The 21,685-nt window shown below is 37.4% G+C and overlaps 2 protein-coding genes across 2 annotated transcripts; one reads left to right on the plus strand and one right to left on the minus strand.

Moving 5' to 3' along the window:
• Positions 1 to 2,502: 2,502 nt before the first annotated feature.
• On the plus strand, positions 2,503 to 7,873 carry LOC132189246 (protein unc-13 homolog). Its single transcript, XM_059603891.1, has 5 exons — positions 2,503 to 3,108; positions 3,830 to 4,699; positions 4,892 to 5,347; positions 6,054 to 6,243; positions 6,334 to 7,873. The coding sequence occupies exons 1-5, from the start codon at positions 2,602 to 2,604 to the stop codon at positions 7,266 to 7,268; spliced, it is 2,958 nt and encodes a 985-aa protein (XP_059459874.1). The 5' UTR covers positions 2,503 to 2,601; the 3' UTR covers positions 7,269 to 7,873.
• A 2,465-nt stretch (positions 7,874 to 10,338) lies between these two features.
• Positions 10,339 to 21,166, minus strand: LOC132190580 (nuclear pore complex protein NUP85). Its single transcript, XM_059605615.1, has 18 exons — positions 20,657 to 21,166; positions 19,973 to 20,075; positions 19,396 to 19,506; positions 19,220 to 19,303; positions 18,615 to 18,686; positions 18,409 to 18,465; positions 14,084 to 14,203; positions 13,765 to 13,965; positions 13,519 to 13,629; positions 13,361 to 13,398; positions 13,044 to 13,200; positions 12,288 to 12,389; positions 12,129 to 12,185; positions 11,802 to 11,948; positions 11,446 to 11,516; positions 11,264 to 11,351; positions 11,007 to 11,063; positions 10,339 to 10,883 (listed from the first exon to the last, which is right to left on the minus strand). Exons 1-18 carry the CDS (start codon positions 21,043 to 21,045, stop codon positions 10,686 to 10,688), a joined length of 2,163 nt encoding a protein of 720 aa, XP_059461598.1. The 5' UTR covers positions 21,046 to 21,166; the 3' UTR covers positions 10,339 to 10,685.
• Positions 21,167 to 21,685: the final 519 nt, after the last annotated feature.

Genomic DNA, 21,685 nt, shown 5'->3' on the forward strand with positions numbered 1-21,685 from the left:
TTATTTGATTAAGGCATTCATAGAAACAAAATACAAGTGCCCAATATTATGGGCATTCAAATTTGGTCTCCCATGTTGATTGCATTGACTACTGATATAAGATAGACACGTGACTTCTTAGTTGACAAGATAAATTACATTTCTCAGATTTTTTTTTTAAAAAAAATAATAATAATAATAATAAGGTTAGGTAACATTGACAATAATAAAATAAAAATAAAAACCTTTTAAAAAAAATAATAATAATAAGGTTAGGTAACGCAATGTGGTTTATTACTGTGGTTGGCCTTGGTGCTTGAAAAATTCTCAACTTGTGCTGGCAGGGATTGGTTGGGTTGAGTGTGTTGACCGTTGAGAGTACAATAAAGAAATCGTCCTCATATTTCTGCCGCTGTCACTCGTTATTTTTTGGGAAAACTTCACTAAAGACCCCCGAACTTCCACCCGTTTTGAAATATCCTCCTAAACTTCAAAATCTCTCAATTTAGTCTCCTAAACTTTCAATTGCTCTCAATTTGGACCCTTCCGTTAATTTTAGCTGTTAAAAATTCAAAAAAAGACTAAAATATCGATGATTTTTATTTTTTAAAAAATAAAAAAACGTTTTGGAAGTTGAAATTTTATACAAAAGCTAAGGGTATAAACGTCATGTGATGTTTAAAATCTGACGGAGGGGTCCAAATTGAAAGCAATTGAAAGTTCAGGGGACTAAATTGAGAGATTTTGAAGTTTAAGGGGGGTATTTCAAAACGGATGGAAGTTCGGGGGTCTTCAGTGAAGTTTCCCCTTATTTTTTTTTATTTATTGTAATGTCTTGCTTTTCCGCTTAATAAACAATTCTCGCTCCTGTGATTCATTATTGAATATTTTTTTAATGTGAAGGGTGGTCCCCACCAATCAAGGACCAACATTCAACGGTTTATGAAAAAGCCAACCGCTTGCCTCCGTGTTCCAGCTTTCATTTCTACTACTTTTCCATCTCCCAAAAACCCACCAGACACACGCCTTCGTGCTTTTCAGTTTTCACACGCGTTCGCAACTGGACAGAATTTTAGGAATTTTCTTAAAATAACATAGCTTACTTTTTAGGTGACAAATACATATTTTTTATTATATATTTTTTTAAATAAAAATTATTTTAATTTTATTATTTTAATTTTAAAAAAAAATACATGGCATTTTTATAAAATTTTAACCGGATTTAAAAGGAAAATTCTGTCCTTTCTCAACCCTCTTTCGAGTTGTGATTTGGTCACTGCCCCGCATGTGTATATGGATCTTCCCTACCGCTCAGGAAAAAGGAAATAAAACTAATAGGATATAAATCTTGCCAACTGTACACCAACGAAGACAGATTTCTTAAATAAGAATAAAAAAGGGTAGGCGGATGGAATTGTATTTAGTATGTTTTATTTCGGGAAAAAGTATATATACATTCTTTATAATGGCCCTTTAAATTATCAATTGTGTTAATATTTCACTTAAATTATTAAAAGTTATTAACGCTCTCAAAGCCAACAAATAAATAAAAATTACCATAGTAAAAATGCCCTTGCAATTTAAGTAATTTATGTATGCCAATGTATGTTGCAATCTGATTTTCATAACTATTGAGATAAGAATTTAAAGAAAACAACTTCCGAGGAAGATTGTTACGAAAAGAACGATTTTTATTTAAATGATTTTTGATGAAAGAGAGAAATTTTAATAAAGCAAAAATGACTCACGTCACACACACACAGAGGATATTGGTTGGTTGCATTAACTTACTGAGCCATGAATTCACTGATTCCACCTATAAAATTGTTTGATTGTACAATTATAACAACAAACGAGAATAAAGGATTCAGTGCCCACTTGGATTACTATCTATAAGTTTGGGAGACTTACTAGATTTTTGTGGATGATTAATCTGAGTCGGGCTAGCTTGACTGTGACGCTTTGATGTTAAATTGTTAATGAAAAATGCGATATAATCAGTTAAATGTAAATGTAAAAAGTGGCAAAAGCCGCCGGGGTGATTTTATTTAAAAGGAAAAAAACATGAGTCACTGATTTGACGGTGTGAAACATCAAACGTGCATTGGGTGGCTACGATTTGCGCAAATTTTGATTTCAAAACACGTTAACTTTCAATAATCTCTTTTCTCTTAGGTTAGGATGATGATAATACATTATTATAGAGGATTGGGTGAGATGTCATCAGTTTTCAAGCCCCAGGGCCCAAACTCGTAATTTTATTTTTATATTGGACACGTCATCCAAGGTAATTCTTACTTTACCCTTCTCTTCTCTTCTCTTTATATAAAGTTAAGAATTTAAGATCCTCCTCCTGCATTGTAATTTGTACTGATCACTCCGACAAAACTAGAATATTACCAAAAAGTCCTCTAACGTACTCTCAAATTCAATTTCATTACTCCCCCCTCCACTTTTTTTTTTTTTTCTTAATATTTTTCAAAAAAAGAAAAAGAAAAGGAAAAAGCCCAACAGATCCTATCTCTCTCTCTCTCTCTCTCTCTCCAGTAGTGTCCAGTCTAGATTTTGGTGTGTGTGTATGCAGAAGCACAGATTCTAACTCATTCTCTCTCCCTGTACGCAATGGCTCACCTCTTCAGAGACCTGTCTCTGGGCCACTCCAAGAGGGAGACAACACCGCCACCGCCGCCGCCGCCATTAATGCTTGCCAAAGCTCATCCCACCGATCTACCGTCCCCACTCGGCCAACTCGGCGCCCAGCTCACCGATTCCGAACTCCGGCTCACCGCCTACGAGATCTTCGTCGCTGCCTGCCGCACCTCCACCGGCAAGCAACTCACCTACGTCCCCAATCCCGACTCGCCGGCTCATCACTCCCCGGCCTCGCCCGGGTTGCAGCGATCCCTCACCTCCACCGCCGCCAGCAAGGTCAAGAAGGCATTCGGCCTCAAATCGCCATCCGGGTCGGGCTCCAAGAAGAGTCCCGGGTCGGGACCCGGTTCCGGGTCTGGTCAGGTGAAGCCGAGGAGGCCAATGACTGTTGGGGAGCTTATGAGGACTCAAATGGGGGTCTCGGAGGCCGCGGATTCCAGAGTCAGAAGAGCTCTACTCAGGATCGCTGCTGGCCAGGTCAGCTCCATTTTAGGGTTCTGATTTTATTTCCTTCTCTACTTCACACCAATTGAGGGTCATCAATGTGCTTTTGAGTTATTGAGATTTGGTTTTCTTCTTATTGTTTCTGTATTTTTTGGACCATTATGATGAAATGGAAATTATGAAAACGATAGAAATGTAGCTGAATTTTATTACTTTTTTTTCTTTCATTTTTTGCTGGGGGTTTATTTTTTTGATTTCTGGTTCATTGGCGTTGGTGTTTTTCTACTCTCTAACTACTTTTTTCTTTTATTATTGTTTTTGTACTAAATTTGTTTTCCTGAGCGAAATCATTTTCGTTGGATCTGATGATGAGCGTATGTGGATCATAATTAAAGTTAACTGCAGTTCAAAGAAACATAATTTTCGAAAGTTTCCCTAGAATTTTGGAATTCCTCCTGGCTTCTCCTTCTCTTTGACCTCAAAATTGCTGAAACGTAGCCTTTTTTGGTAGTTGTAAAATTTCCAAGTTTTGAACTACAATTCCCTTACATTAATTGTCTTAATTTCGAGTTCCTTCTTGGTTTGTTTCCAATGGTGGCCAATATATTATTAACTACTTTCGGAAGTTTGTGTTTTTGTCCGTAGTTCCTGGATCTATTGTTGTTATAATGCTACAATGGGTTTCCCTTTTTTTTTTTTTTTGATAAAATGCAATCAAGTTTATCAAGGCCTTGTATTCTTGTTCTCATGACAGGTTGGAAGGCGAATTGAGTCGGTGGTAGTTCCACTAGAGCTATTACAGCAGCTCAAGCATTCAGACTTTACTGATCAACAAGAATATGACGCATGGCAGAAGAGAACCCTGAAAGTTATTGAGGCTGGTCTCCTTTTGCATCCCCATACACCACTAGATAAGTCATATTCTACTGCACAGAGGCTGCGGCAAATTATTCGTGGGGCTTTGGATAAACCCATAGAAACTGGGAAGAACAATGAATCTATGCAAGTTCTTCGTAGCGCTGTTATGGCTCTTGCTAGCAGATCATCTGACGGGTCTCTCTATGAAACATGCCACTGGGCAGATGGGTTCCCGCTGAATCTCCGGCTCTACGAAATGCTGCTAGAAGCCTGCTTTGATGCTAATGACGAGACATCTATTATTGATGAAGTTGATGAGCTGATGGAACACATTAAGAAGACATGGGGAATTCTTGGAATGAACCAGATGCTCCATAACATTTGCTTCACGTGGGTTTTATTTCACCGTTTTGTTTCAACTGGCCAAGTTGAGATGGATCTGCTGTATGCAGCTGATAGTCAGCTTGCAGAAGTTGCAAAAGATGCAAAAACAACAAAGGATGCAGAGTACTCCAAGATATTGAGTTCTACATTGAGTTCAATGTTGGGTTGGGCAGAAAAAAGGCTCCTTGCATATCATGACACTTTTGATGGTGGAAATATCGATACCATGCAGGGCATTGTTTCTTTGGGGGTATCAGCTGCCAAGATTTTGGTTGAAGATATATCTAATGAGTATCGCAGGAGGAGGAAAGGTGAAGTTGATGTGGCTCGCAACAGGATTGAAACTTACATCAGGTCATCACTACGCACGGCTTTTGCTCAGGTAAGTCCTATCTTCATTCTTCATCTGGCTGTTCCCATTAGTAAGAGGGCCTAAATGTGATACACTGGGGATTTCGGTGTGTTAGTATGCCCAGTGTTGTTTACATTGCAGTAGATTCAATAGTTTTTTCTTTCTTTTGTTCTTTTACGGTCGAAATATCACCTGAAATATGTTTGACTTCTTATTATTTAGCGAATGGAAAAGGCAGACTCAAGCAGGAGAGCATCCAAAAACCAGCCAAATCCTCTTCCTCTCCTTGCCATCCTTGCAAAGGATGTTGGTGATCTGGCCATTAATGAGAAGGAGGTGTTCAGTCCAATACTGAAGAGATGGCATCCTTTTGCAGCTGGTGTGGCTGTGGCCACCCTTCACGCTTGCTATGGGAATGAGCTCAAGCAATTCATATCGGGTATAATGGAGTTGACACCAGATGCAGTACAAGTGTTGAGAGCTGCTGATAAGCTGGAGAAAGACCTTGTGCAGATAGCAGTGGAAGATTCAGTGGACAGTGACGATGGAGGGAAGGCAATAATTCGTGAGATGCCTCCTTATGAAGCTGAAGCTACAGTTGCCAATCTGGTTAAAGTGTGGATCAAAAAGAGCGTAGACAGACTGAAGGAATGGGTTGACAGGAATCTGCAACAAGAGGTGTGAACTCATGCATTTGAAGATTCTCTGTTGATGCATTTTTACTTGAAGTTTGCTATCATAGCTAATTTACTGGATCCACTTCTGTGGGCTCATGGGCAAGTACTGGAGCTGGATGTGAAGCATCTAGTTACTCCCTCTTCTCCCACCACCACCCACCCAACCCTCCCTCACCTAAAAAAAAAAAAAAAAAAAGGAATGCCAACCCATCTATGTAGAGTTTAGTTATATTTTCTGTTCAATCGGTATAAGTGAAAAACTTAGGAATTGTTGTTTTATATGTATAGGCACAATCTCAGATAAAAATTATCTAGATAACATGTTACCTGTTACGAAATAAAGCTTCCTCAGGTGGAACGTCCTGACAAATTTTGACAGAAATATTTGTTGAATTTTCTGATAAAGAATTGTTTAATTGGCTATGCTAAGTCTCCCATCTTGTACGGAGGCTTGCTTACAGATAAGTTTAAGATGGACATTAGTAATTCTATAATAAAATTGAACAATTAGCGCTATAGAGGTAACTATACAGCTCATGCTCCCACACGGGACTAAACCCATGATCTCACCCTCTACCCCTCACTTGTGGGAAGAGGTAATGCCATGGAAGAAGGGGATGATGCCATTTGGTTTTCGGACCATTGGCCAGTGAACATATATCTTTATCCTCTGTCCTTGACCTAACCTTGTTCATTATGATATTTAGGTGTGGAATCCACAGGGAAACCAAGAAGGATATGCTCCATCTGCTGTTGAAGTTTTGCGAACTCTAGATGAAACTTTGGATGCATTCTTTCAGTTGCCAATACCAATGCATCCTGCACTGCTTCCTGACTTGATGGCTGGTCTTGACAGATGTCTTCAACATTACGTAACCAAGGCAAAATCTGGCTGTGGTAAGTGCTTTCAGAAATTGCAAATTAGGCTTACATGGTTTCAGGTTTGTCATATATTTGGTAATTATTATTCTTTATTTGGAAATGCAGGATCACGGAATACATTTATTCCCACCTTGCCAGCATTGACGAGATGTACTATAGGATCAAAGTTCCAAGGCTTCGGAAAGAAGAAAGAAAAATCTCCAAATTCTCAGAAGAGGAATCCTCAGGTTGCTACAATGAATGGGGATAACACCTTTGGAATATTACAGCTGTGTGTTCGTATAAACACCCTGCAAAGAGTCTGGAGTGAGTTGGATGTTATGGAGAAGAGGATCATCACTCGTCTCAGAAACTCTGAGTCTGCTCATGCAGAGGACTTTTCAAATGGTTTGGTTAAGAAATTTGAGCTTTCTCCGGCTGCTTGTATTGAAGGAATTCAGCAACTCTGTGAGGCAGTGGCTTATAGAATAATCTTCCATGATCTAAGTCATGTTCTATGGGATGGTTTATATGTTGGAGAGCCATCATCTTCTAGGATCGATCCTTTTATTCAGGAGCTTGAGAAGAACCTGGTGATCATTTCAGACGCTGTGCATGAAAGGGTTCGTACACGGCTTATTACTGACATAATGAGGGCTTCCTTTGATGGGTTCTTGCTGGTATTGCTTGCTGGAGGCCCTTCCCGTGCTTTCTCTCGGCAAGACTCTCAGATAATAGAAGATGATTTTAAATCCCTTAAAGATCTATTCTGGGTGAATGGGGATGGCTTGCCTTCTGAATTGATAGATAAGTTTTGTACTACAGTGAGAGGAGTCCTTCCACTCTTCCGAACTGATACCGAGAGCCTCATTGAGCGGTTCAGACGTGTGACCTTGGAGACATACGGCTCTTCTGCCAGGTCCAAACTTCCACTACCTCCATCTTCTGGGCAGTGGAACCCAACAGACCCAAACACACTTCTACGTGTTCTATGCTACCGGAACGATGAAGCAGCTTCAAAGTTTCTAAAGAAGACTTACAATATGCCCAAAAAACTGTAAGAAACTTGAGCCTGGTGCATGGACAGGGCAACCAAGGCAAGCTATTCTTGCACTGATGCTGCATTTGCAGAACATCTCGTAGTTCTGCTTGTATTTAGTAAAGATGGGCCAAGAAGTTCCTCCTCATTTCATGTGCGGGTGAGCATCAGGTGCCTTAAAGAAGTAGCAATGATCCTGTATATTAGCATTGGCCACTGTTTGTGACCATCTAGAGTCCGAGCGGAGGCGAAAGGGGTGCGGAGGACTTCCAGAGGCATGCTTGTGATGGAAGGTGGACCGATATTCTTTGAAATTCATTGTCATATAAAGTCATATGAGATTCCTTCGATGTCCGTTATATACTGTATTTTGTTTGTTTTCCTCCCAAGCTTCCTTAGCTCTCAGCTAAATCTTTTCCCATTCTTTGTTTCCTTTTTTTCCCACTTTTTGGTTGAATTACTCTGTAGTGGTGGGTATTATTTTTTGTTTATTCTAGTACTGATATTATTTGTTATTAGCATGTATTATAAGGGTGGGGGCTACTTCTTGTTAATTGCAGTCAGATTTATGTTCACTGTGTATACTGTAAGCCTATTTCTATGCGAGTCTTGATTATTCTTAATTCTTTTGGTGCATCTCAAGGATTGACTCTTGATTACAGTCTCTGTCGCCTCTTCTTCTTCCTCTGCCTCCTAAACATGCTCCCAGAAATGGCCCAAAACCTGTTGGATCAATTTTTATTAAAAAAAAAAAAAAAAAAAAAGGTACATAAATTCAATAGTTTATGGGCACTCTACATCAATTCAGTTGTATATGTATTGTATAAGAGAGTTTTTAGATTTATTATTTCAATAAAATAAAAATATTGAAAGAAAAAAAAAGGAAGAAAAAAAAATTGGTTGACAAAGTTTATAATAATTCCATAAATGAATTAATGGGTTTTATCTACCTAATAATTCCATAAATGAACGACAGATGTGTGCCGAAGATTGTTAGGGAGCAGCCCTTTCCACCAGAGAATGCTAAGTAGCAGGTTATGGAGTCTACTAAAGAAAGGAGCCAAGGGGTTGGATTAAGGCTATTGTTTTTAACAAATTTTTATTTACCTTGTGAGTTGTGATGGCACTAAATGCCTCAACACTTAAGTCGTATGTGATTGCAGTTTTAATAAGTGCGATTTTAATAAATATATTTTTTTAAATTGCTACTTTTAAAAATCACACATGCGTTTAGTAAAACATGGTAAAAAGTATTTTTTTTTCTATCAATTGAATGCTTGGATAACATTAACATATAATTATGGTTTGATGGACAAAATTGCCAATAAGGACATTTGTTTATAATTGTAAAAATAACTAACATTGTCTATAAGCCTCCATTGTGATTTTTTTTTTAAAAAAAGACTCAGATTATTCTTGCAAAATTGCAATTCTAAATACACCTCTAGTCTCCGCACACAAATATTGAGGAAAAAACTCCCAACCTTTAAACACAAAACTAATCCATACAAAGGATAGAATGAGACCGTTAGAATTGCTCACAAAATTTATAATACAACAGAAGTTCTTGGACTATCCCTAGATTCCCTACACAGCCCTTATTAATTTGTAAAGCTTGTTGGAAATAATTGATGACCAATGTGGGGATCAGTGATTTGAACCCTAAGGTTTGTGGGGATCAAGTATGAATTAAGGGATGAAGAATCGGATTCAAAACGACTCTCAAGCCAGTTTTGGGCCCAGAGACCCCAAGATGGATCCCAGGGTCTCAGAAACCTTAGGTTTCGATCCCAGCCCGACTTGATGCGATTTGGCCCGACATATAGCAACAATTCCCAAAAGTTTGGCTGAACAAACTGGCAACAGCTGCACTTGTCCCACAATGTACAACCAACAAATAATTTCCAAAAGTAAAGCAATTCCCAAAAAGTTAAACAAAAAGGGTTTGATAACAATCTGGCATTTTTGTTGCCTCTTTGCTTCTATCGGCTGGATTCCCTTCTTCACTGATGATACAATCACTCTTTTTAATAATCTTGTTACTAGAGCTTGGAAGCTGGACTAAACAGTACCCCACCACCAGCAAGATCATTAGCTTTTGTGGACTTTTTGTTAGATGTCCCTGCATGACCTTATTATTTACACACCCGACAACCTATTAGACCTTCTGGCAATCGTTCCAATTTCAGGTTTTTAGTCCTATTGTCTTCTTTCTTGCACCAGCAGGAGAAGATGGATTTACTTTTACATTTACTTAAAGTTTATACATGCAATCAGATATACACTATTTTAACAGACATCTTCAAATTATCAGTGGCCAGTTACTTTCACTCCGACAAGAAAAAGAAGGGTTTTTTTTTTTTTTTTGAGAAAAAGAAATGATTATTACTGTAGACGATGCAAAAGCGCAGATCTTGATAGTGAAGCTTCGAATTTAAAGCTCGGGTCTCTCTTAGCAGGAGACGGATCCTAATTAGTTAAAAAAAGAGGGGCAAAATTGTAAAAATAATAATATCTCTCACAAAGTCCTTCAAGCGTGGGTCTCTCACTCAAAACTACAGTGCCGTTCTAGGGTTAGAGTTCTAGAAGATAACAAACTATGACTACTAGATAGTTTGAAATATTACAAGTGTGAAACTAAAGGGTATAAGCGTCATTTTGCCCCTTTAATGCAAGGGAAAAATTGGAATAAAAATTCAAAAATATGATAAAAATTCCAATTGGCTTAACGAGGTTCTCTAACAGCAGGTTTTTTTTTTGGTAACAAAATAGTAATTTAGTGTGACTGATATCAATTCATGAGAACAACTTATAAATTAGTAATTTATATGGATGACTTGGCACTTATTGACATGGTATTGAGATTGGAATGTTAACATGGACACTATGTGTCAAATGAATCATATGTAGCGGATAACAAACTGATAACTTGACCTTAAAGTGACGAAGGAACCTATTTAAAATTCGGGTAAAACTTTGGAACCTTATTCTTGAAATGAGAAACTTAATGACTAAATCTAAATAACATGAAAACCTAAGGGTTAAATATGATTTTTCTTAAAATAATAATAATAATAATAATAAAGAAAGAATGAAAGAAAAAATGAACTGTTTAGAAAGTGATCGATGAATGTAGATTTTTCCTGAGCAGTACACAGAAGGGATACAAACAAACATAAAGGCAGAAGGACCTAATATCCTCTCTTTCTTTATCTCAACAAATTTGATAAGTGAATAACTCAGGTGAATATCATATAAATTTACAACAGCTACAGCTATTGAAACCCCTTTTCGCAACAAAGAACAAACCTTTTGTTAGACTGCTATGTAACTAAGAGTAGCAGGATACAATACCTATTGAAACAGCCCTTTACAGTTCACATGCTGTCCGACAGCCCCAGCGAGCAGATGGCAAACTAGTCATTCAAAGAGTAGGCCCTCATTTTTCTTCCAGGATAGCACGTCCAAGATTTGTAGCAAGAGCTAGCCTAACACCACCTAAGGCTTGCGGTGGCAACTCAGCTTCAATGAAGTCCGGTCGCAGCCTTGCCATTGACAACTCTTGCACTTTATTCAACAAGAGGTTGGTCTGAGAGACGTTTAGCAGAGGACGCTCCTGCCAGCTGAGCAGCTTCAACTGCACAACATAATTTTATAAAATGCCAGATTGGGGGAAATAAATTTGTTTGCCAAATTATTTAGAATATATATCTATAGCAGAGAATACAAACTTGCAGAATCATAACATTAGAAAGCCTACCGAGTCATACAGAAGAGGCAGCCAAAAACGCTGAGGTGTAGATGGGTTTTTCATAAGCTGCATAATCATATAATATAAAATTTATTAAAAATCAAGCCCTAGCAAGAAATTACCCAAGATAACTAAAAACCTAGCTTGGTAGGGAACAATAATAAATCATAATTCAAAACAAAATTCTCAAATTTAAATTTTGAGAACTATTATGTTAAGAACAGCAGCTGCGTCAATCTGACAAACAATGTTCAAGTAACACGTACCGATATGAGGGACTCTACAGCTTGCTGAGCAACATCAGTAGTTTTTCCATCATTAACCTGTTTCAGGGATTTTTTAAAATCCCTATACCTGTAATGCATCTAAGGATTAGAAGTGAGAAAATATTGAACAAAAATTGATGAAAATCATTACTCAAAGAATGCAGATATGAGAAAATTCCTACTTGCGTAAAAACTCAAGACCGCCAGCAGTCTTGGAATCAGAACCCAACAATTCAATCAATCCCTCCCATTGCTGTACAAACAAATTACATACAATATTAGTTTTGTGAAATAAAATTAATTGAGGAAGGCTAGGTTTACAAACAAATTTTACAAAAAACTTTTACAACATGATTGAAAATGAGATAAATTCAACTTTTGAGAAACTCAATCATATTGTGCCATTTACATGCATTAATACTTCGCAAAACCATAAATCCTTGATTCTAATTAAATTGAAAAATGTTAGGCTTACAAACAAAATTATGATAGAAATCTCCTGGTTGCTTAACTTTTATGGAATTTTAAGATTAATTACCTTGAAACTTTCATCAGAGATCGATTGTCCAACAGAATCAAACAACTGCAGGGCAATCCTATTAAGACGAACTTCATCCCGGGCTTGCTGAAGCCAAAATACTCCAGAACCTTTCCTACCATGCTTCCAATGGTATACTCCAGCAATCTAAACATAGAAATTTTTTTAACAAGAATGCCACAAAGAGAAATTCCAGCAACTCTTTCAGAAACATAACTTTGATAGAACACACAGATAATTGCTACCAACATCCATGCCAAGTCATTCCGCAGAGAATTCCCTAAAGTCATATCAAGTACAAGCAAGTTTACAACAAATTACATATACCTTCATAATGTTTGAACTAATACTGTCAAGTTCATATATACGGCATATCTCTATAATCTGCATAAAGAATGCAACAACTTAAGTCAGTCACAAAGATATCCATCAAAATATTGGACACTGAAATCAAAGAAACATGACACTGAAAGATGAACAGATAACCTTAAGCAATATTTGAGTATGTTGAACAGGTTGCTTGCTCAATAAAATCTCTAACAAACCCATTCCCTGCTTCATGCATGACGTCAAATAAATTGGAGCTAGCTGTAGACATAAGAGCATCTGTTTAAGGATACTTGAGATGGTGTACAAACATACAAACACATACATATATATACATTTTTTAATAAGAGTGTGCATATATATATGTGTGTGTGTGTGTGTGTGCATGTATTGATTGATAGCCAGCCACAAAAACTGAACTTGGTATTTTTTTTTCAAGTGTTTGAGCTAGAAATCATATATATAATTTACTTTCTGAGATGGCATTAAAAATCCATTGAAACTACTGAACACTCCTAGCACAAACACCATTATGAATGGAAGAGTATGCCATCCACATGCACAAGATAGAATAGAAGTTCATAGAATTGAAGATAGTGCATATGATATATTTCTTTTTGATTATTGATCATTTCAATTTGCCACATAATGTAGGTGAAACTATATCAGGTTAATTAATTTAAAACAATAATAATTATAGAGTAATAGTCCAGTTGTCACTATTAAGTCATTCTTTTATAATAGTTATCAAAAGAAAAAAGTCATTCTTTTCATAATCTCTATATGTCAACCTGAATAACAAAACATGAACAAGTGAAATTATGAATCAAAATATGTTATTGGCATCCTAACTCTTTGAAAATTATCTACAATTTAGAAATGTAATATCAATATATCAAAGTCATTTGCACTCACTTGCCACGTCAATGCATCTAAAGATAGAACTTGAGCATAGACAAGTCGATGGAGTTCCTCTATGCTGATTCCACCCAAGTTATAACGCTCTTCTTGTAGAAGAGTTTCCGCTTCATCACTCCCAGCAGTCAACAACTCCAGGGCATGGGCAACCATCCTGTTGATACGTGACATGCAAAGATACACAAAATTTTAGAAACAGATAGCAATCTGCGATTTTCAACTTTTCAAATTACATGGAAGGGAAGAAAACTAATAGCACCTCCAATGCATGGCTTCATACAAAATAATTAAAAACAGAAAACTTAGTAGCTCACCAAGGGCCAAATGATCTGGAGCATTCAGCTAAGACAACCTGAATTATTTCAAAAATTCCAACAGAGTTTAAGAGGGCAGGAGTGAAAAAAAAAAAAGAAAAAGAAAAAAGAAATAACAGAGAATGTACACTAACCAGTATCTGATTAACATTACTCACCTCAGTATTATCTCCTAGAATTCCAATCACAAGTCCTATCAACGTATGGGAACTGGTCATTGGTTTTAACTGCATGCATTTCTTGGCTAGGCTATACATACTTTCTAAACCCTTCAAGAAAAAGAAATTAATTGCTTACTTCAGACTACACAACCAGGCATAAATAATTATAACAAAGAGACGAGAGAAAAAGAATAGAATTCTGCAACTATTTGGATAACTCATTGGAATATTATTAGGCTTTACCACCGTGAATGGCCTTATGTAAAGAAAGTGAGAAATGTACAGCTCTATCCAATGACATGTTGCAGTGCAGAGACTGTTAATATTTCCCAGCATGATTTGTAGCATATTTCTCAAGCCCTCCCTGGTCCGGTGGTGATCACAGTGAACCCAGAATGCACTGCTCTCCAGCTTAGTAATTTGTGCCCGCCATTTCTCCCAAGCCTATTTCATGAAAAAGATATAAACAGAAATAACTATGGAAGAAAAAAAAATTGATAAGAACTATGGAAGAAAAAATTCAAGAAGGAAAAACGTTCGTCTTTAGCATACTCAAATATACCTTGATAAAATCTGGCTTGGCTTTATAGCATTCACCCAATTTTCCAGATTCCAGCGCAGGACGCATGCGTGGCATTTTGGAAATAAGAACAGCAACTGCCTCTACCAGTCCATTCTCTGTCTGTTTAATTATGCAGGACAGAAATGATATAAGTCACAAGACAAATATTTCTATTGTTGAAGCTTCATCACTAACTTCTGGAGCTAGAAAATTGACATGGTTACAAGGAGCATCACTAATTAACTTGGAAAATGAAACGCATTTACCTCGGGTTTGGCTAAGAAATATACAATTGGAGAAACAATACAAACTATACATAAACCAAAGTTTTTTTTGTTTTTTTTGATAAATAATTGGAATATCATTAAAAGCGAAAGGAGCAGCTAGGGTACATACAAGTATACAAAAAAACCACCTAACTAGAAAAAAGAAAAGGGAACAAGAGAATCATAAAAGCTAACCACAAAGGGAGCTAAAAACGCAGTTGTCTAAGTATACAAAGTATTTTCAAGACATAAGCTCCACCAATGTCCTCTCGCGATTCTCGAATCATCTATCATTGCGTTCCCTCTAAAGACCACAAAAGACAAGAAGACACCATCTTCCACACAACAACCCTCTGAGTGCAACCACCAATTCACCAACAAGCATACAAATAAGCTACTTTTCTATGCATAACCTAAGAAAGCCCAAAACGACTGAAAATCGCATTCCATAATGCACAACCTACCTCACAATGGAGAAGAAGATGGTCAATGGACTCCATATCTCTCTTGCACATACAACACCAATCAACCACAATGTCATGCTTATTCCTAAGGTTGTCTGAGATAAAGATCTTTCCTAGGGCCGCTGATCAAGAAAAAAAAAAACCCACTCTCAATGGAACCTTAGTCCGCCAAATACTCTTCCAATGAAAAAGAATGCCAACAGTGCAATCAAGGGCATTATAGAAGGAGCTAACAACGAACAACCCTTTTTTAGAGGGGGTCCGCCATAGCTTGTCTTTACCTTCCCGTCTTACTCTAACTGAGTACAAAAGATTGAAAAATAAGGTAAAGACATCCACGTCCCAATCATGAGCCTTTCTTGCGTTCCATTGATTGGAACCACCAGAAAAGCTCCAAGCGAGTCGCTATGGCAGCATCCTTATCACAAGCAATACCAAATAAATTTGAAAAAGCTTCTTTAAGGGCCTTGTCCCCACACCACGGGCCATGCTAGAAACTAACATTGGCGCCATCTCTCACCTCAAATCTGATGTGGCTTGCAAATAACCCATAATCTCTCTTAATATTCTTCCATAACCCCACCCCATATGACCCAAGGGGTTCATTGAAAGACCACCCACCCCACAAACAGCCAATTTTAGAGTCAATCACAACTCTCCACCACGCTTCTCTCTCATGCACAACACCAAAGCCATTTTTCAAGAGGACATGATTAAAGATCAGCAAGTTTCGAACACCAAACCATCCCTCAACGATCGGAGAACAACCCTTGGATCAGTTTACCAAGTGGAATTTGAACTCTTCTCCTATCCTGCCCCATAAGAAATCTCGATGAAGCTTCTCTATGCAATTAGCAACACCCACATGGAGAGGAAAGAGGGATAAGAAATACATTGGCATATTGGAAAGTGTGCTCTTAATAAGGGTAACCCTACCACCTTTAGACAAGTACATCATTTTCCAATTAGCCAACCGGCGCTCTATCTTTTCGATAACTCCATGCCAAATATACTTGGCCTTCTAAGATGCCCCCAACGGAAGACCAATATACTTCAAAGGCAAAGAAGAAACATCGCAGCCCAGAATGCCCACCAACCCATCCACATTCTCCACATTACCCACTGCAACGAAATCCAACTTAGCCAGACATATTCAAACCAAAGACAGCCTCAAAGCCTAAAAATATAGCACGTAGAAAGTGTAGATGATCAGGCTTAACCCCACAAAAAACCAAAGTGTCACCTACAAATAATAGATGTGAGACGTCAACCACACCAAAGTGCCTAGATCACACATAAAATCCTAAGAGAAGGTCCCATTAACAGTGGCAGAAAGCATTCTACTTAAAGCCTCTATCATAATAACAAAGAGAAATTGAGACAAAAGATCACCCTGTCTCAAACCATGGGGAGCTACTAAAGAAACCGGATGGACTGCCATTCACTAAAATGGAAAAACGCACTGAAGAAATACAATGCTCTATCCAAGAGTGCCATTTCTCCCCGAAACCACACCCTCTTCAACAAGTAAAGTAAGAAATCTCAATTGACGTGATCATATGAATTCTCAATGTCTAGTTTGCAAAGAACCCTTGGCACAATAGATCTAATTCCACTATCCGAACATTCGTTTGCAATGAGAACAGAATCAAGGATGTGCCAACCTTGAGCAAAAAAGCATTATGAGATTTCGAAATAATCTTCTCCACAACCCTTCTCAACCTATTGGCAAGAACTTTGGCAATAATCTTTAGACTCAACTCACAAGACTCATAGGCCGAAAGTCTTTAAGATCAATAGCCACAAATTTCTTCGAAATGAGAGCAATAAATGTGGCATTAAGACTTTTTTCAAACTTCCGGCATGAAAATCATGAACTATTGTTCCAAAGTTTTAATAAGCCATCTAATAGCATCTCTAGCAGTCAATTATTTTAGCTATTAAAAAAGCCATATTTTCTATTTTACCTACTCATTTTTCAATAAAAACTCCATCAGAGTATCTATATTATCCTCTATTTTCTTTAAAACACTATTTTTCAATGTTTTTTATTGTCCTTTAATCCAACCAATTTCTTTCTCTCTCATCTCTCTCTCTCTCTCTCCAAACTAGTAGAGAAATTGGAACATCACCAAATCTGGGTTGCTCTCATCTTCTACTTAGACACACCTATGAAGAACCCAAAGCATCACCACAAACACAAATTAGACACCCAAAGAATCTCCACAAATACAACCCAACAAATTAGAGCATCCACCTCAAAGCATTTCCATACCAAATGAACAAATAAAAAACCATATGAAATCACAGAGCATCCAACCCATATGAAAAAATATACCCCTATGAAATCACAAAGCATCTCCACAAATACAACCCAACAAATCAGGCATCCAAACTAGAGCATCTCCACACCAGACGAACAAAAAACCCATATAAAATCACAAAGCATCCAACCATTGGTAGATCTCGTATCACTCCAATGGCCGCCCCTTAGCACGTCGATTACGAGGGAGACGAATCCTGACCTTACGATCTGGACCTTGTTGGGCTTATCCAAAGAGGAGAACACCAACAACGTGATGGCATTGGTATGTACGGTAGCATATTTGGTTGAGATTAAGGATCAGACGGCAAAAAGTAGCCGAGGGGTACAGATACCCTAAGGTCCTTAGGTCCTCGTGAGCTTTCTCAACGAGACCACGTTGTCTTCTTGCTCGAACACCTCCAAGCTCTTCAACGAGTGCCGAGTGAACAAAGCGGCCAAAAGGCGAAGAATGAAAGAGAAAGAAAGGGAGAGAGAGGGAGACGAGCGACCAAAGAGAGAGAATGAAAGACCAGAGGGAGACGAGCGAGTGAAAGTAAAAATAATAAAAAAAATTATCTAGTATGAACAATGAATAGGCTTTGCAGCCTATTCACTATTCATTCTAGAAGAAAAAGAGCTATTTTCTAGAGATAAAAAATTAGAATTTGACTACTATGAGCCATTTGCCTATTCTCTTGGAGACGCTCTAACGATGAAACTGTTGTTTACATTCTTTTGTAGCAGATAACCACCAAAATAAAATATTCAATTTGCATATGCATTGCCCTTATCTTGTATGAAGGATTTTCCCACATACATATACCGACATATACATATACATAACTCAAAAGGCTATCTCTCTTTATGAGTAAATTTAGGTACCTCTTATTCAGATTTGGTTGTTTTCTCTCTTTTTTTTTTCTTTTTCTTTTTTTTTTTTCTTTTTGTTGTTGTAAATAATCGAGATATTATTGAAAGTGTAAGGTGCCCCCATGTGCATAGGAAGTATACAAGAAAAGCAACCTAGGTAGTAGGGACAAAAAGAACAAGGAAATCATGAAAACTAATCACTGGTTGTTTTCTTTATTAAGGAGCGCATCTCCTTCTTGCTTCTTAATCAAGTCCAACACTTACAATTAAAAAGCAACTTTTCTTTTAAGGAGGAAATTTATTTTCTTTAATAGAGATGAAAAGTACTTCGGGGTGAAAAAACCATGCATAGTGAGTTGGGCAGTCACACATATTCAAACATACTATTGTACTCAATAAGTCACAAAAAATTTATCAAACCTCACGATTGCCAATCTGATCTAGCAGATAAGATCCATGCAAGCGCAACATTTTCACCTGCAAGAGAACAAACAGCATATATCTAGTCCATTATCACTGTAAAATGTAAGACAAACAAAATTAATTGGAACAATGACAAGACCATCGAACTAAAGAAAAGGAAATAAATAATTTTTTTTTTTTAAAAAAAAAAAAAAACTACTAACCACAACATCTAGCCAGCCAACAGCTAATGCTGATGATATTACTTCCCAATATTTAGTATTATCCTCGATAACCTGCATAGAACAATTTCATAAAAGATATGACCATCTTAGATAACCTTGATACATATCACCGGTCAAAGACAAGTTAAAACATCAGACACTAAGTAAACAACAAAAACAGTAAGCCAAAGCGATTTCATAAATAAGAACCTTAACCCAACAAAATTTTGTGCTCAATTTGTGATGCAAGAAAAGCCACTCTGAGAACTAGTAACATTAATTTTCTTTAACAGACATTTCATCCACACCCATACAATCAGCTAGATTAGTTCACAACAACAGCCAACCTATTTACATGAGAGGGAAGAAATCAACTATGCACAAGTTAGGATGCCATAACAACATAGAACCATAATGAAGTTACCCCAGAATCCCATATACAAAAATTGTTGAGGATTTTAAGTTGAGTTTTGATAGCAATCCTGCTATAAACTTCAGTGAGAAGCCGCAGAACATTATGAAAATCAGTTAAATTGTCTGAACCGTCATGAAGTATCACGTTTCTTAAAAAAAAGATGAAGAGAAAGAACAGCATACAGCCAAACCTGTAAAGTGACAAGCTCTTTCTGAAAATCCACAACTTTCAAATGGATTGTTGCTTGTGTAGAGGAGAGAAGGCTATCATAATCCTGCCACAAGATACAACAATTAGATGGACAGGGTAACAAATTACAAAATGTAATTAAGAAGCAGCTCAAGAGCACAGAAGAAAGATCATTACAGTTAACCAATCAACAAGACGTTCAGGTAGCCATGCTTGAGATAGCTTGTCTGCATAAAATACTTCCATCAGCTCCCATGCAGCTTTCAAACAGGTTGGCTCCTCAACTTTCTACATGTTTTGAGGTTTTTGATGAATAATAATTTATTAAATGAAAAAGGCCATGCCCTCATACACAAAAGTATACAAGAGAGACAACCACCCAAAAGGAGTCAGAAATCTAAAAAGTTAAGATCTATAATATTCGAAGAGGATAAATAGGAACATAGACTACAGCCCAATCTAAGAAATATCTCAAAAAAGAGGATTTTAAGAAAAACATATTGGACTCGCAGTCCTCAAAAAGGCGCTGATTCCTCTGTCCAAATGCTTCATATTAAGAATGCAAGAATAGCTTTCCAGATAGCTTTATGTTTTGAACTTAAAAACAAGAGAAATTAAATTGGAAAAAGAAGCCTTATGTGACTAAGTGAGGTTCAAAGTTAAACATACATTACCTAATGTTGTCCGCAGGCCCATCAATACTTAATCAAAGAGCAACTAGAAAACCAAAAAACCAACATAACAACAGATTCACCTGTAAAACTGCCTGTGGGTCTTCAATCGCTGGACTAGGAAGTGACTTCGGATTACCGAGAAGTGAATTTATGTCCTTGCTGTAGTCCATCACATACTCCCACCTGATTTTTTTCAGAAAGAGTCAAATAATATATAATAAACGTTGAATTCTATGAAGTAACAATTTATGCGATAATAGATGTATTAAGTAAAACTTATGATCAGACAACAAGCAGAACCCCTCAAATGAAACAGACATACACTTCTCTACAGAAAACCAGTACAGGTTTAAAAACACATTCAACTTTCCCCAGCAAAATATTTTCATAATGAACTAAGCTCCCAAATAAATAATCTTTCTTATCTTTTTCTTTTTTATATAAAGTTCATGTCTTTTGCGATTCTAATTGAAAAGATTCAAATTCAACAGCCAAAACATCATATTTCAGTCCTCTTAATATAATGAATGTTATTATTATAAGCTTCACATAATAACAAAATATAAGTACCCTGTCCAAAAGGGGAAAAGAAGTAAAATTGTAATTGCACAAAACAAAACGACTAAAATTTCAAAATGCTCAATTCATTTATCTGAACTCTTCATTTCTGAACAATCAAAAAAACATTAAATTTAATTTTTAACTTTTCTTTTCCTCTTCTCAGCTTTCTCAGCAACCAAACAGAACTTCTCAATAGTCCTTACCACTCAACGTGATACGGCGACGAGATCTTCGACAAGCTCGCGACCGAGTTCCTCCGGCTCTGAAGAACCGCGAATGGCGAGACGGAACCGTAAGCGACCCTCCGTAACTGCGCGTCGCTGATATCTCCATCTCCATTATTAAGCCTCACCTCCAACACCTTCCCGCCGACTTCGTCTCCGTCGGAGCCGTCACCGGATGCTCGACGGAAGAACGAGACGCGGAGGGAGTTGCCTCGGGCCCACGAGATGGCGACGCGAGCGATCGGCGGCTTGAGGCCGTGGTGGAGGGGATAGACCACCGGGCCTCGGGCCTCCGGCAAGAAAGGAACGAGAGCTCCGGCGCCGGACACGGAGGCGCCGTCTCCGGGGTCTGAAGCAACGCCGAGCATTGTGGCCGGAAATGCCGAGGGTTGGACTGTGTTATACTGTGAGTGTGTTTGGAGGGGTGGGGGTTTGGGGAGGTTTTGCCAAGAGGAATTGACGTGCGCACGGGTGGAGAGTCTAGCCACTTCGCAAATAATGGATTAAATTATAAAATTAAATAAAAAGGGAAAATAACGTTTAGGGTCTAGGTTTTCATCTTATTTAAATTTAGTAATTGAGTTTTCTTTTTTAAGAATATATCCTTCTATCACTTTATAATTAAAGTTAATAGTTTGTCATTTGTTACGTGTATCTCATTTAACATGCTAGTGTTCATGATATAATGCCACATTCACAACCGTCAAGTCATTCATAAAACAATAAAATATAATATAATAAATGGTACAAAATTCATAGGTTTTGTGTTCCTTTAACTATCCCTCGTCATATCAACTAGTTTTTGTAGGACTTTGCTTTTTTTTATTGAATGATTTGGCACTTGTTGACATGTCATTGTATTGGGATGTTATGACAAATTAAATGATACACACGTGACATATGACAAGTAGTTAACTTTTATAATAGAGTGATAAATTGACATATTTTAATTTTTGGCAAATCCTAAGGATGGTATTCTTAAAATTAAAAACTCAAAAAATCCAAATC

This window comes from Corylus avellana, chromosome ca8, assembly GCF_901000735.1.
Source record: "Corylus avellana chromosome ca8, CavTom2PMs-1.0".
In the NCBI taxonomy this organism is placed as follows: domain Eukaryota; kingdom Viridiplantae; phylum Streptophyta; class Magnoliopsida; order Fagales; family Betulaceae; genus Corylus; species Corylus avellana.

Excerpts from the sequence above, each read along its gene's own strand:
- LOC132189246 (XM_059603891.1), top strand. The coding sequence starts at position 2,602 with ATGGCTCACCTCTTCAGAGACCTGTCTCTGGGCCACTCCAAGAGGGAG. Across the intron at positions 3,109-3,829 it reads TCAGGATCGCTGCTGGCCAG|GTTGGAAGGCGAATTGAGTC; the intron begins GTCAGCTCCATT and ends TTCTCATGACAG. Across the intron at positions 5,348-6,053 it reads ACAGGAATCTGCAACAAGAG|GTGTGGAATCCACAGGGAAA; the intron begins GTGTGAACTCAT and ends TATGATATTTAG.
- LOC132190580 (XM_059605615.1), bottom strand. The coding sequence starts at position 21,045 with ATGCTCGGCGTTGCTTCAGACCCCGGAGACGGCGCCTCCGTGTCCGGC. Across the intron at positions 12,390-13,043 it reads TAGATGCATTGACGTGGCAA|CTAGCTCCAATTTATTTGAC; the intron begins GTGAGTGCAAAT and ends TTATGTCTACAG. Across the intron at positions 11,517-11,801 it reads TCTCTGATGAAAGTTTCAAG|CAATGGGAGGGATTGATTGA; the intron begins GTAATTAATCTT and ends TTGTTTGTACAG.